This window comes from Nothobranchius furzeri, chromosome 17 (genome assembly GCF_043380555.1).
Source record: "Nothobranchius furzeri strain GRZ-AD chromosome 17, NfurGRZ-RIMD1, whole genome shotgun sequence".
In the NCBI taxonomy this organism is placed as follows: domain Eukaryota; kingdom Metazoa; phylum Chordata; class Actinopteri; order Cyprinodontiformes; family Nothobranchiidae; genus Nothobranchius; species Nothobranchius furzeri.
The window spans coordinates 28,146,578-28,159,050 of record NC_091757.1 but is presented as its reverse complement, the minus strand read 5'-3'; the positions used below and the strand labels follow the sequence as shown (position 1 = coordinate 28,159,050).

Below are 12,473 nucleotides of genomic sequence, written 5' to 3'. Positions count from 1 at the left end.
TACTGGGTATGGAATGGAATATGATTTAAAATATAACTCGAGCAAAAGTGTTGTTCTAATCTACAGAACCACCCAGGATAAAAGGCGTAATTTTCCTGTGTTTAAGTTGTCCAGCAACAGTCTTGCAGTCTGTGAAAAGATGAAATATCTTGGACACTTTATCACAGCCAATATGAGCGGCGATGATGATATTTACAGGCAGTGCTGCAAGCTATATGTGCAAGCAAACACCATTGCACGGACTTTCAGCTGTTGTTCCACACCTGTTAAAGTGGCATTACTTAAAGCATACTGCACACCACTCTATACTGCACATCTGGGGTCATTCTATAAAAAGTCGAGCTTGCACAGGTTACAAGTGGCAAACAATGATGCAACGAGAATCCTCCTCAAAATTCCCAGGGGAGGCAGTGCTAGTCAAACGTGTGTTTCTGTGAGCGTGTGCACATTTAAGGCACTTCTAAGAAATTTAATGTTCAAGTTTATGAGACGGCTGGAAGAGTCTTCCAATAGTATTATAGTTGCACTCTCAAATCCCACTGTGAGCTGCTCTCGTTATACGTCTAGGCTGAGAATGCACTGGTTAAAATGTTTGGGTGGATTTATCTCAACTAGTTAGTTTTGTTGTCCCTTACCTCCACTGCAGTTATATCCTGTGATTTTATACAGGCTTTTATTGGTATTAATGTTAATTGGTATCCTTTCTTTTCTTGTATCTTTTTCTTTTATCTGTATGTTTCTTTTAAAATGGACTTCTGTCTGGCAATAAACATATTATAAATCAGCTGCGTTCATGATTCAAAACATGCAGGAAATGTGCTGGAAGCAGACTGCAGCTCCAGGTATGTCCGCTCAATATTTGTTTGAGTCCCAACAGAGCCAACTGCCAGTCTGGAGTTGAAAGTAGAACATTCTGGCCAAAGGGGTGCGATGTGTGCTGGGTGGCTGTTCATTAACCCTCTAAAACAGGAGTATTCGATTCCGGTCCTGGAGGGCCGGTATCCAGCACGTTTTAGTGGTTTCTCTGCTCCAATATGCTTGATTCAGTGGTTTAATCACCTGTGCAGCAGTTCAGGCTCTGCAGAAGCTTAACCCCGTAAATTTCCAGCGCAATGGGGTTTTGTCCCTCGGGCGGGACGCTGGAATGCTAAGGAGTTAATCACCTGCTGGTTGAAATCAGGTGTGTCGAAACGGAGTTAAAACTAAAACGTGCTTGATACCGGCCCTCCAGGCTGGGAACTTCATACCACTGCTGTTAACGGTCACTTTAGCACATACTGGCTCAAGAAAATTTTGAAATATGAAAAAATTTCATATCGTGGCTTTAAAATGTGTGTAGGACTCCGACATAGGGTTCAGACTTTTGGCTGCAACTGTAAACACAATTTTCTGTAATTATTGAATATGGAGTTGATTAAAATACAGCTAAACACGACGTACTAGCGGCATGAGCTGCCCTGTAAGACATCTTTTTAGTGACGTATGACAAACAGCTCTTCATTGTTTAGAGGAATTTAGATTTTTATGATAATTTATGACAAAATTCCTTAAAATGAATAACTGAACCTAGTTTATCTTTATGTAGATGGTAACGTGTAGTGAAACAGCGTTAGTCTCAGTCGGCATAAGCAGCAGGGCCCTGCAGGGAATCGAACCCCGTCTCATTACTGAGAGTTCCGTTACCAGAGCCTTTTGCTTTGGGCGACGCGAGACGGTAAAGCAAAACCTGCATCAACACAGCATTTAATGTTGGAACATAAATTCTGTCTTGAAGCAGGGAAAAAGAAACCGTCAAAATAAAAAAAAATTTCTAATTAAATTCATTTTAGTAATTTATAAACGTTTTACAGATTTAGAGCCTGCTTTGACTTTTATGCTTTTCGTTAACTTCTCGTTCTTTTACGATGTTTATCCGTTCTTTAGTCGCGGTCAAACGCATCGTAATTTTGTTCTGCGGTGAATCTTAAAGTTATGTTGAATGTAAATAATCGGAGTCTTTATTGCTTTAATTTAACCGCACAGTAACTTGTTCAAATATTCAAGTTAATTTGAATCATTTACATATTTAGACTATGTTTTATTAGCCTTTAATATTTTAGTATTTATTGTTTAACTTTTTTAAAGAGCTATTTTTAAACGCGTGCACATTTAAACACTAAAACCTTTGTTTGCTCCGTCTGTGTCAGAGCTCTGCTGTTCAGCTCCTTCCTGGTTCCTGCAGGACCACAAAGCCCAGAGAAGCTCAGTCCAGCAGGACGTGAGGACACAAACAGACACGGAGAGCTCCTCCTAAACCTGGAATCAAACGCTTCTACAGATTATTTAGAACAGTTTCTTGTGACAGAACAGTTAGTGAAACAGAAAGGACATGATGAAGATGATGTTATCGTCCTCGTCTTTCATACGGATCAAAGATCACCATCAGCTTACGCTCATGTCACCAAGTAAACGTCCCATTCCTCACTAAGACCTGCTCTATCTGCTCTACCAGATTATCAGAAGCATCACTGTAGTTGTAGTTTAGCCTCCATCTTCCTGCCCTCCTTGGTCTCTTGTTTATCTTCTACCACCTCTCACCATCCATCTCAGGTGGGATCTTGTTTGCTCCGATGGCCTCTTGTGTTCCAGGCTTTCATCTTTTAGTGAACGTTAGAATATCATATACTAATATATATGTATGTGTGTGTGTGTGTGTGTGTGTGTGTGACCCTAAACCAGACTGCCTGCTCCATCAGATGAAAAGGAAATCCTCTCAGGACCCAAATAAAATAGAAGATTTAGCAACCAGACACAGAAGCCCAGGTGAAACCGTCCACATCAGCATCTCCAGTTCTACCAGCTCTAAAAACACACTTCTTAAATAATAAAACACTAAACTCAGCCAACGGATGAAGACGTCCTGGTGCCAGATGCTACCTAAGACATCACCAGTTCAGCTGACTTGATAAAACACTTGGTGACTAAAACAAACATCTGGTGACCTGGTAAAAAACAGTCCTGGTGCAACAAGCTACCTGAGACAAACATTTCCAGTCAACCAGTTCAAGAAAGAAAGAAAGAAATTATATTCAGTGGCGCTGCACTGGAAAAAAAAAATCTCTAGTCCGAGTCGGAGTCCTCCCATCTTGGTCTCTTCAGTGGGATGTACGGGAAGCGCTCTCCAGTCCTCTTCTGGCTGGATCCAAGGGCCGAAGTAGAAGGAGTGGGTTCTTCTACATCCTGGACCTCTTCAGCGCTCCCGTGGGCAGGCCTGGGATCTTCTGGAAGCTCTTCCGGCGGGGCCGGAGGAGCTACCGCCAGCGAGAAGTCTTCTAGTGGTGGAAGCTGCTGGTCTTCATCTCTATCCAGAACTGAGCTACCATAACCAGAGTCCACACTAGAAGCCATAAAACCTTTTAAAGCTGACCACAGACCCTCAATAGCACGCTTTGCCTCCAACTCCTCATCCCTACTCAGACCCTCAAAAGCAAACTCTGCCTCTACTGGAGGAGCCTGACCATGACCCACAAACACCACATCATCATCACTACTCAGACCCTCAATAGCACGCTCTAACTCCAACTCATCCTCCCTACTCAGACCCTCAATAGCACGCTCTAACTCCAACTCGTCATCCCTTTTCAGACCCTCAATAGCACGCTCTAACTCCAACTCCTCAGCCCTTCTCAGACCCTCAATAGCACGCTCTAACTCCAACTTGTCATCCCTTCTCAGACCCTCAATAGCACGCTCTGCCTCTACTGGAGGAGCCTGACCATGACCCACAAACACCACATCATCATCAGGAATGTGAAGGGCTGGGTACCTACCTTCATCTTCATCGAGAATCCGGATGACCTCAGGGGCCCCTGCAGTCGCGGGACGCTCCACGATGAAGATGCCTGTGAGGACAAAACAAGACACATTAAATCCACTTGTGTCATAAAACAGTTATGAAAAAGCTACAATGACTTGTTTACAATACAAGAGATGTGTGTCTGCATCTGCATGTGTGCACAAGACACACTTTACTAATCTGGTTGTTTTTGGGGTTTAACAGGTTAAAACCGAGTTCTGCTTTTACTGAAAAAGTTTCCATTTTTAATTCATGTGATTGTTTATTATTTATGTTTCATGTTTATAGCTGATGCATTTCTAAAAAGATGTAATGTTTTACAGCTTGTAGACGCAACACTGCTCAAAATAAAGTTGTTTTAAAATGGGCTCTATGAAAATAAACAGAAGACTCGTTAAACTGGTGAAAAGTGTTTAAAATATATTCAAACGGCAGAAATGCATTTATAAACCTGAGAACCAACTCAGAGAACACATCAAACTTTCTACTTGGATAAAACAGGTGAAGTCCTTAAAGATCAAAGGTCTCTAGTTCACTCAGATTTATGGAAACAACTCATGTTCACCGATGCTAACAGGCTGAAGCTAAAGCTAGCTGTACGTTCTAGCATGTTCTACGTCATGACGTTTCATACCTGGTTCGTCCGTTGCTATGGTCACGAAAACATGTTTTTGTTTGAAGCGTTCTTTTTTAGAATCGTACATGTCATTTTATTAGTTTTAAAATTTTCGATGTAAAATTGAACTAAATGGGTTTGCTGAAACCAAATTAGTGGTTTTCTTCTAACGGTTCTCTCTAGTCTGATATAGTCATCCCACCGACCTGCTGGGACCCTCAAGATGCTGAGGCTGTGTGATGAGGTTGAGTCACAGGTCGGTGCTAATGTGAGAAACCTTTTGTCTCTATCCCGCTAAAAGAACCACATATTCAGCTTTTATTTTGCTTGCCCAGCTGACAAAAACCAACAGGCGCTCCTCGCGCTCACTCTCACCTCGCTGCTGTCCATCCTCTTTTATATCAATAATACAAAAGAAACCGACATGCCACAACAAAACTAGTAAAAACATTTGATGTGTTCAACTGTTCCAGGGGAATTTGAGCCTCACTTGTCCACAGAAAACATGTTTCACCTCCATAAAACACCAAATGTCGTCTTCCGCCGGCCGTGTCCGGGTCGCGAGGGCAGCATCCCAACTAGTTCCACACCGTCCTCTCTCCGGCCACCTCCACCAGCTCCTCTGGCAGGACCGCAAGGCGTTCCTGGGCCAGTTCGGATATGTACTTTCTCCAACGTGTCCTGGGTCGTCCAGGGGGCCTCCTGCCAGCAGGACATGCCCAACTCCTCACCAGGGAGGCGTCCAGGAGGCATTCTAACAAGATGCCCAAACCACCTCAACTGACTCCTAGATATGGAGGAGCAGCGGCTCTATTCCGAGTCTCGACCGAATGTCCGAGCTCCGCACCCTATCCCTAAGGCTGACCCAGCCACCCCGCGGAGAAAACTCATTTCGGACGCTCTTGCTGGGGAGGTTCGCAGCCGAGTGCGAAGAGGCTGGGATGAGGATCCTCGCCTCCAAGTCTGAGACCATGGTTCTCGATCGGAAAAGAGCGTTTGTCAACTCCAGGTCGGTGGAGAGGTCCTGCCTCAAGTGGAGGACTTCAAGTATCTCGGGGTCTTGTTCACGAGTAAAACACCAAATGCGATTTTAAAACACACATTCGGTCTTCCAAATACACGAATTTAACATTACAATAATGTTTCAGTAGTTTGTCCTTTAGGAAACATGAAATGATTCAGATGGAGAATTTAATTGATGTTAGCTTACCGTGCTCCTCCCGGAAGGACATCTCCCTGGTAGGTTGGTTCTCGGTCTTCTTCAGCTAGCCACAAACTGCTTCAGCGATTTCTGCTCTGCAGAGGCTCTCCAAGCTCGTCCAAGGACTACTATTGAGCAAATCTCCAGAGGCTCTCTCGACCAAGTGCTGCTCTAGCGCTCTCGACCAAGTGCTGCTCTAGCGCAAGTTCGAATGAAAGACTTTCAAAATTCCATGAGCTTTTATAGATGAGCAACGTTCTAATTCTATGACGTATACACGCACATGCGTGCAACAGATTCCTAACCTGTCTCTTTGCAGCAGGTGCACCCATAGACTGTTCATACCCGAGGGGTCTCTCAGCCCTCTGGAGGACAGAAGCTATTACTGCAGCTGTTTTTGAACGGTCACTTAGCTAATTATGTAATAGCAGTGAGGACTTTTAGTGCCGTTGTGTTTTTGTAATCTCCAGTTTGAATACATCAGAAGTTTTGTATTCAAACAAAAACATGTTGTTTTCGTGACCATAGCAACGGATGAACCAGGTATGAAACGTCATGACGTAGAACGTACAGCTAGCTTTAGCTTCAGCCTGTTAGCATCGGTGAACATGAGTTGTTTCCATAAATCTGAGTGAACTAGAGACCTTTGATCTTTAAGGACTTCACCTGTTTTATCCAAGTAGAAAGTTTGATGTGTTCTCTGAGTTGGTTCTCAGGTTTATAAATGCATTTCTGTCCGTTTGAATATATTTTAAACACTTTTCACCAGTTTAATGAGTCTTCTGTTTATTTTTATAGAGCCCATTTTAAAACAACTTTATTTGAGCAGTGTTGTGTCTACAAGCTGTAAAACATTACATCTTTTTAGAAATGCATCAGCTATAAACATGAAACATAAATAATAAACAATCACAAATTAAAAATGGAAACTTTTTCAGTAAAAGCAGAACTCGGTTTTAACCTGTTAAACCCCCAAAACAACCAGATTAGTAAAGTGTGTCTTGTGCACACATGCAGATGCAGACACACATCTCTTGTATTGTAAACAAGTCATTGTAGCTTTTTCATAACTGTTTTATGACACAAGTGGATTTAATGTGTCTTGTTTTGTCCTCACAGGCATCTTCATCGTGGAGCGTCCCGCGACTGCAGGGGCCCCTGAGGTCATCCGGATTCTCGATGAAGATGAAGGTAGGTACCCAGCCCTTCACATTCCTGATGATGATGTGGTGTTTGTGGGTCATGGTCAGGCTCCTCCAGTAGAGGCAAAGCGTGCTATTGAGGGTCTGTGGTCAGCTTTAAAAGGTTTTATGGCTTCTAGTGTGGACTCTGGTTATGGTAGCTCAGTTCTGGATAGAGATGAAGTCCAGCAGCTTCCACCACTAGAAGACTTCTCGCTGGCGGTAGCTCCTCCGGCCCCGCCGGAAGAGCTTCCAGAAGATCCCAGGCCTGCCCACGGGAGCGCTGAAGAGGTCCAGGATGTAGAAGAACCCACTCCTTCTACCTCGGCCCTTGGATCCAGCCAGAAGAGGACTGGAGAGCGCTTCCCGTACATCCCACTGAAGAGACCAAGATGGGACGACTCCGACTCGGACTAGAGATTTTTTTTTTCCAGTGCAGCGCCACTGAATATAATTTCTTTCTTTCTTTCTTGAACTGGTTGACTGGAAATGTTTGTCTCAGGTAGCTTGTTGCACCAGGACTGTTTTTTACCAGGTCACCAGATGTTTGTTTTAGTCACCAAGTGTTTTATCAAGTCAGCTGAACTGGTGATGTCTTAGGTAGCATCTGGCACCAGGACGTCTTCATCCGTTGGCTGAGTTTAGTGTTTTATTATTTAAGAAGTGTGTTTTTAGAGCTGGTAGGACTGGAGATGCTGATGTGGACGGTTTCACCTGGGCTTCTGTGTCTGGTTGCTAAATCTTCTATTTTATTTGGGTCCTGAGAGGATTTCCTTTTCATCTGATGGAGCAGGCAGTCTGGTTTAGGGTCACACACACACACACACACACACACACACACACACACACACACACACACACATACATACATATATATTAGTATATGATATTCTAACGTTCACTAAAAGATGAAAGCCTGGAACACAAGAGGCCATCGGAGCAAACAAGATCCCACCTGAGATGGATGGTGAGAGGTGGTAGAAGATAAACAAGAGACCAAGGAGGGCAGGAAGATGGAGGCTACACTACAACTACAGTGATGCTTCTGATAATCTGGTAGAGCAGATAGAGCAGGTCTTAGTGAGGAATGGGACGTTTACTTGGTGACATGAGCGTAAGCTGATGGTGATCTTTGATCCGTATGAAAGACGAGGACGATAACATCATCTTCATCATGTCCTTTCTGTTTCACTAACTGTTCTGTCACAAGAAACTGTTCTAAATAATCTGTAGAAGCGTTTGATTCCAGGTTTAGGAGGAGCTCTCCGTGTCTGTTTGTGTCCTCACGTCCTGCTGGACTGAGCTTCTCTGGGCTTTGTGGTCCTGCAGGAACCAGGAAGGAGCTGAACAGCAGAGCTCTGACACAGACGGAGCAAACAAAGGTTTTAGTGTTTAAATGTGCACGCGTTTAAAAATAGCTCTTTAAAAAAGTTAAACAATAAATACTAAAATATTAAAGGCTAATAAAACATAGTCTAAACATGTAAATGATTCAAATTAACTTGAATATTTGAACAAGTTACTGTGCGGTTAAATTAAAGCAATAAAGACTCCGATTATTTACATTCAACATAACTTTAAGATTCACCGCAGAACAAAATTACGATGCGTTTGACCGCGACTAAAGAACGGATAAACATCGTAAAAGAACGAGAAGTTAACGAAAAGCATAAAAGTCAAAGGAGGCTCTAAATCTGTAAAACGTTTATAAAATACTAAATTGAATTTAATTAGAAATAATTTTTTAGTCTGACGGTTTCTTTTTTCCTGCTTCAAGACAGAATTTATGTTCCAACATTAAATGCTGTGTTGATGCAGGTTTTGCTTTACCGTCTCGCGTCGCCCAAAGCAAAAGGCTCTGGTAACGGAACTCTCAGTAATGAGACGGGGTTCGATTCCCTGCAGGGCCCTGCTGCTTATGCCGACTGAGACTAACGCTGTTTCACTACACTTTACCATCTACATAAAGATAAACTAGGCTCAGTTATTCATTTTAAGGAATTTTGTCATAAATCATCATAAAAATCTAAATTCCTCTAAACAGTGAAGAGCTGTTTGTCATACGTCACTAAAAAGATGTCTTACAGGGCAGCTCATGCCGCTAGTACGTCGTGTTTAGCTGTATTTTAATCAACTTCATATTCAATAATTACAGAAAATTGTGTTTACAGTTGCAGCCAAAAGTCTGAACCCTATGTCGGAGTCCTACACACATTGTAACTAACGGTTTGACCTAAAATAATAACCTAAATCTATCTGGAACCGCTACCGGTCCATCTGCACTCCAGACGAGTCCCGTTAGCATGACTGCAGCAACACAGCTAACTGTGTTAGCAAGGGGAAAAGTAATTTGGAAAGCCACGACACACTCACACAGATAAGATCTAAAAGAAGAGCCACATATTTAAACAATAGATCCTCCAGAGACCGGTAGAACCTCAGAACCATCCTGGCTTACTACAAACACAAGCTAGCGAGCTACTGCAGCATCCCAGGAGGAATTATTCTGCTGATCTATCGATTAAATTTGTTCTGGAGTTATTTCAATATAAACACACAGCGGTTCAACTGGCAGCACATTGTTTTATCTATAGATTAGTGAATTTTATTGGGACGGTATGATGGGGCTAATGGTCAGCTAACAACTCGTCAGCTGAGGGCTACAAGCTTAGAAATGAAATATTCATCTAAAGTAAGCAAACTGAACTGATTTTGGTTCTGAAGATGTTCAGCATTCTCCCTGGAGTCCAGATCAGGCTCACGGGTCTTCTGGCCGTATCCCAGATCTGACCGATCTTGTCATGTTCAAGAAGCCAATGTGAAATGATTTGAGCTTTATGACATGGTGCATTATCCTGCTGTCATGGTCTGCGTCTGCGTCTTCCCTCATGTGTCTCCTGATGTTTCTCCATCCCTCTCTGGATTCTACGGACGCTTCAAACAATGGCTTGGGAGCAGTACTGTTGCAAAAGAATGAAATAAGTGGCAGCCGGTGGCATATGCATCCAGATCTGACTGAGAAACGCTACGCTCAAATAGAAAAAGCAACTTTAGGCTTGGTCTTTGGATGCAGGAAGTTCCATGGCTAGATGTTTGGTTTACCAACATTCATAGCAGAAACGGATCACAAACCTCTCATCACAAATAGGAAGTAGAATCTCAATGACATGTCACCAAGAATACAATGTATGATAGTGATGCTGCAGCGTTTGAACTGATATACATGCTAGGCAAGTTTGCCAGGCATGCCAGGCAAGTTTATTGTACTGGCTGATGCATTGTCTCATGCACCTGCACCAGGTGGTGACAGCAGTATTAGTATGGTGGTGGAGGAAGTCGAAACCAAGCCCCCACAATTCGATTCTGAAAGTGAGGCCAATGCGGAAGTGAAATAAATTGCAGTTCCACCCTCATCCACTAGGGGCTGGTGTCAGAAAATAGCAAATCCTCATTGACTCCCATGTTAAAAATACCATTTCACAGCAGAAATAAACATGTGTACAGCTTGGTTTTTGTCATGGTCCGTGGTGAGCTGTCTGCCTGTAACCTGGTTTTTCTACTCTGAGCTTGTTTCCACAGGTGGGCGTGTCTGAGAGCTCCCAGCTGAAGCTGATCTCCTCATCAAGGCCCAGGGGATTTAAGGAGCAGTGTGACGCTTCACCATGCCAGATGATTTACTCAGTTTGGGTAGCTCTAGCCACTAACCAGACCTTGACATTTTTGCATTTGTACTCGTGATAACCTGTTGTCTGAAAACCCCTTTATGCCCTCTCCTGCTTTTTTCCCAGGTTCCTCTTAACGTCCTCAGCCTCTCCAGAACAAACCCGGATCACAACCTACCTGACACACTGCTCCATCCTCTGACCGCCCGCTCTCAGCCGCTCACCTACCACATCCATCTCAGCTCCTACACCTCTGGACAAACCAACCACCCTTCTTGGATATCCTCAGCTCACCCGGATCCGACAACCCTCCCGGTGCATTTAGTGCTGCCAAGAAACAGTAAGACCAGTCTCCAGTTAAGTTTCCGTCTGTTTCCATTAGTTATTCACTCTGTCTCCCTCCTTAGAAACCTCCCCCTGGAGCCCTGCTGCCAGTCCTGCATCTCGTCGAGTCCCGAACCTCCGTTGCTCATTATTTCCAAAAATAAACCCTTTTACTTACCTTCCTGGTTTCCGTGTGTGATTCTGCATGTCGTGGGTCAAGAAACTGCCTCCGACCATGACAGGTTTTTGGTTTAAATCATCTAGTTTACACTCATGACAACTCTGAGGGGGGTGATTTTTTTTTTTCACTCTTCTGTTTAAGTGTATTAAAAGCCTAAAATTCTGTACACTGTAAATCCTCTAATACAGGCCCGGGCCTGTATTTGACTCAAGCTCATCAAGCTCCAGGCCTTTATTGGACAGAGGACCAGAATTAGAGGCAGGCCTCAATTTCTATTTGAGCAAAATGAACTAATGGTTCGCTGGAGTTTTTGACAATTAAAATTGCGCCCACATTTTCAAAGTTAAACTCATTTCTTTTAACAACGGTAGTTTCTGCTTCAGCCATACCCCCCACCCCCCTGCGCAGCGGCCGCAAACTCACTGATGCGCCTGCAGCCTCTCAGAGTTCCTGCTGCTCTAAACATTAAAATAATTTCATTTTCTGTTCCTCACTTCTGATTACCTTCAATGGTGTCTGTTTGTTGCAACCACCAGGTACAAAAACTAACTTGTTTTTATTTGACTATTTTTCTGTCCTGTATCTGTTATCTTCCTGCATCTCCTCTCAATCCTAAAGAAAAACTGCTACCTGCCTTCATATATATTCACCTTATGAGTTATCTTTGAACTGCAGTTCTAAAAGATCTACCTACCGCAAAAACAACGGGGTGCGCGCTGCTCGCCGGCCGCACCGGTGCGTCACTGGAGGACAAGGTGATGCGCCCCGATCCACAGCAGCGAAAAGCATCAGGCGCAAATGAAAGAATAAAAGACAGAAAACAAAAGAAATGAGCCGACATGAACGATCACGTGTTAAATTAGTTTTTGAGGTGGCGACACCTAATTTGATAATGTTACTGTGGCCGTGCTCAGGACGCAGATGTCTGGAGCGCGTCAACAGAGCTTTGCATGTGCAAGCTGGTTAAGGTTAGGATGGGGGTGAGGGGAAGGTTAAATTGCAAGAGGGTAAAGGTCACAGTTTGGTTAAATGTCCGTTTTACGGCGGGTGTCAGTACCGACGCTCTGGCACAGCGCGTTGCCTCCCGACGCGCAGGAGCTTGTCACCTGCTGACATCAGTCTTCTTTTCCGAGGACTGCATCTTGCCGGTCATTATCACGTGACAGCGACTAGTCAATGACAGGCATAACAAGTCACTATAGAGCGGTGAAGTCGTCTAGTGACTAGTTCATATTGCTCCCCAGAGTGTTCTGCAGCATAATCAGCACGTTCTCTTTGAACTTGATATCAAATTTTCGCCTCCCCTTCGTCTCCGCACCTGCCATGGTTAAAGTTACCCTCGCGGTCTATCACTGGCAAATCAAAAGTGAGACGGATGACACAACCGCCCCCCTGTGGTACTTGCTTGTTACCACATTCCACCCGGCCACTATAAAAAACCGGTCATTATTCACCTCCGCCGACTCCGACACT

The 12,473-nt window shown here is 43.8% G+C and overlaps 1 protein-coding gene and 1 long non-coding RNA gene across 2 annotated transcripts; one reads left to right on the top strand and one right to left on the bottom strand.

Annotated features, from left to right (window-relative positions):
- Nucleotides 1–1,864: 1,864 nt before the first annotated feature.
- LOC129152937 (uncharacterized) lies at nucleotides 1,865–6,114 on the bottom strand. Its single transcript, XM_054731234.2, has 2 exons — nucleotides 5,662–6,114; nucleotides 1,865–3,881 (listed from the first exon to the last, which is right to left on the bottom strand). The coding sequence occupies exons 1-2, from the start codon at nucleotides 5,681–5,683 to the stop codon at nucleotides 3,100–3,102; spliced, it is 804 nt and encodes a 267-aa protein (XP_054587209.2). The 5' UTR covers nucleotides 5,684–6,114; the 3' UTR covers nucleotides 1,865–3,099.
- Nucleotides 6,115–10,744: 4,630 nt separating this feature from the next.
- LOC129152932 (uncharacterized) lies at nucleotides 10,745–11,001 on the top strand. Its single transcript, XR_008559170.2, has 2 exons — nucleotides 10,745–10,835; nucleotides 10,903–11,001. It is a non-coding gene; the product is annotated as an uncharacterized lncRNA (long non-coding RNA).
- The last annotated feature ends 1,472 nt before the right edge of the window (nucleotides 11,002–12,473 follow it).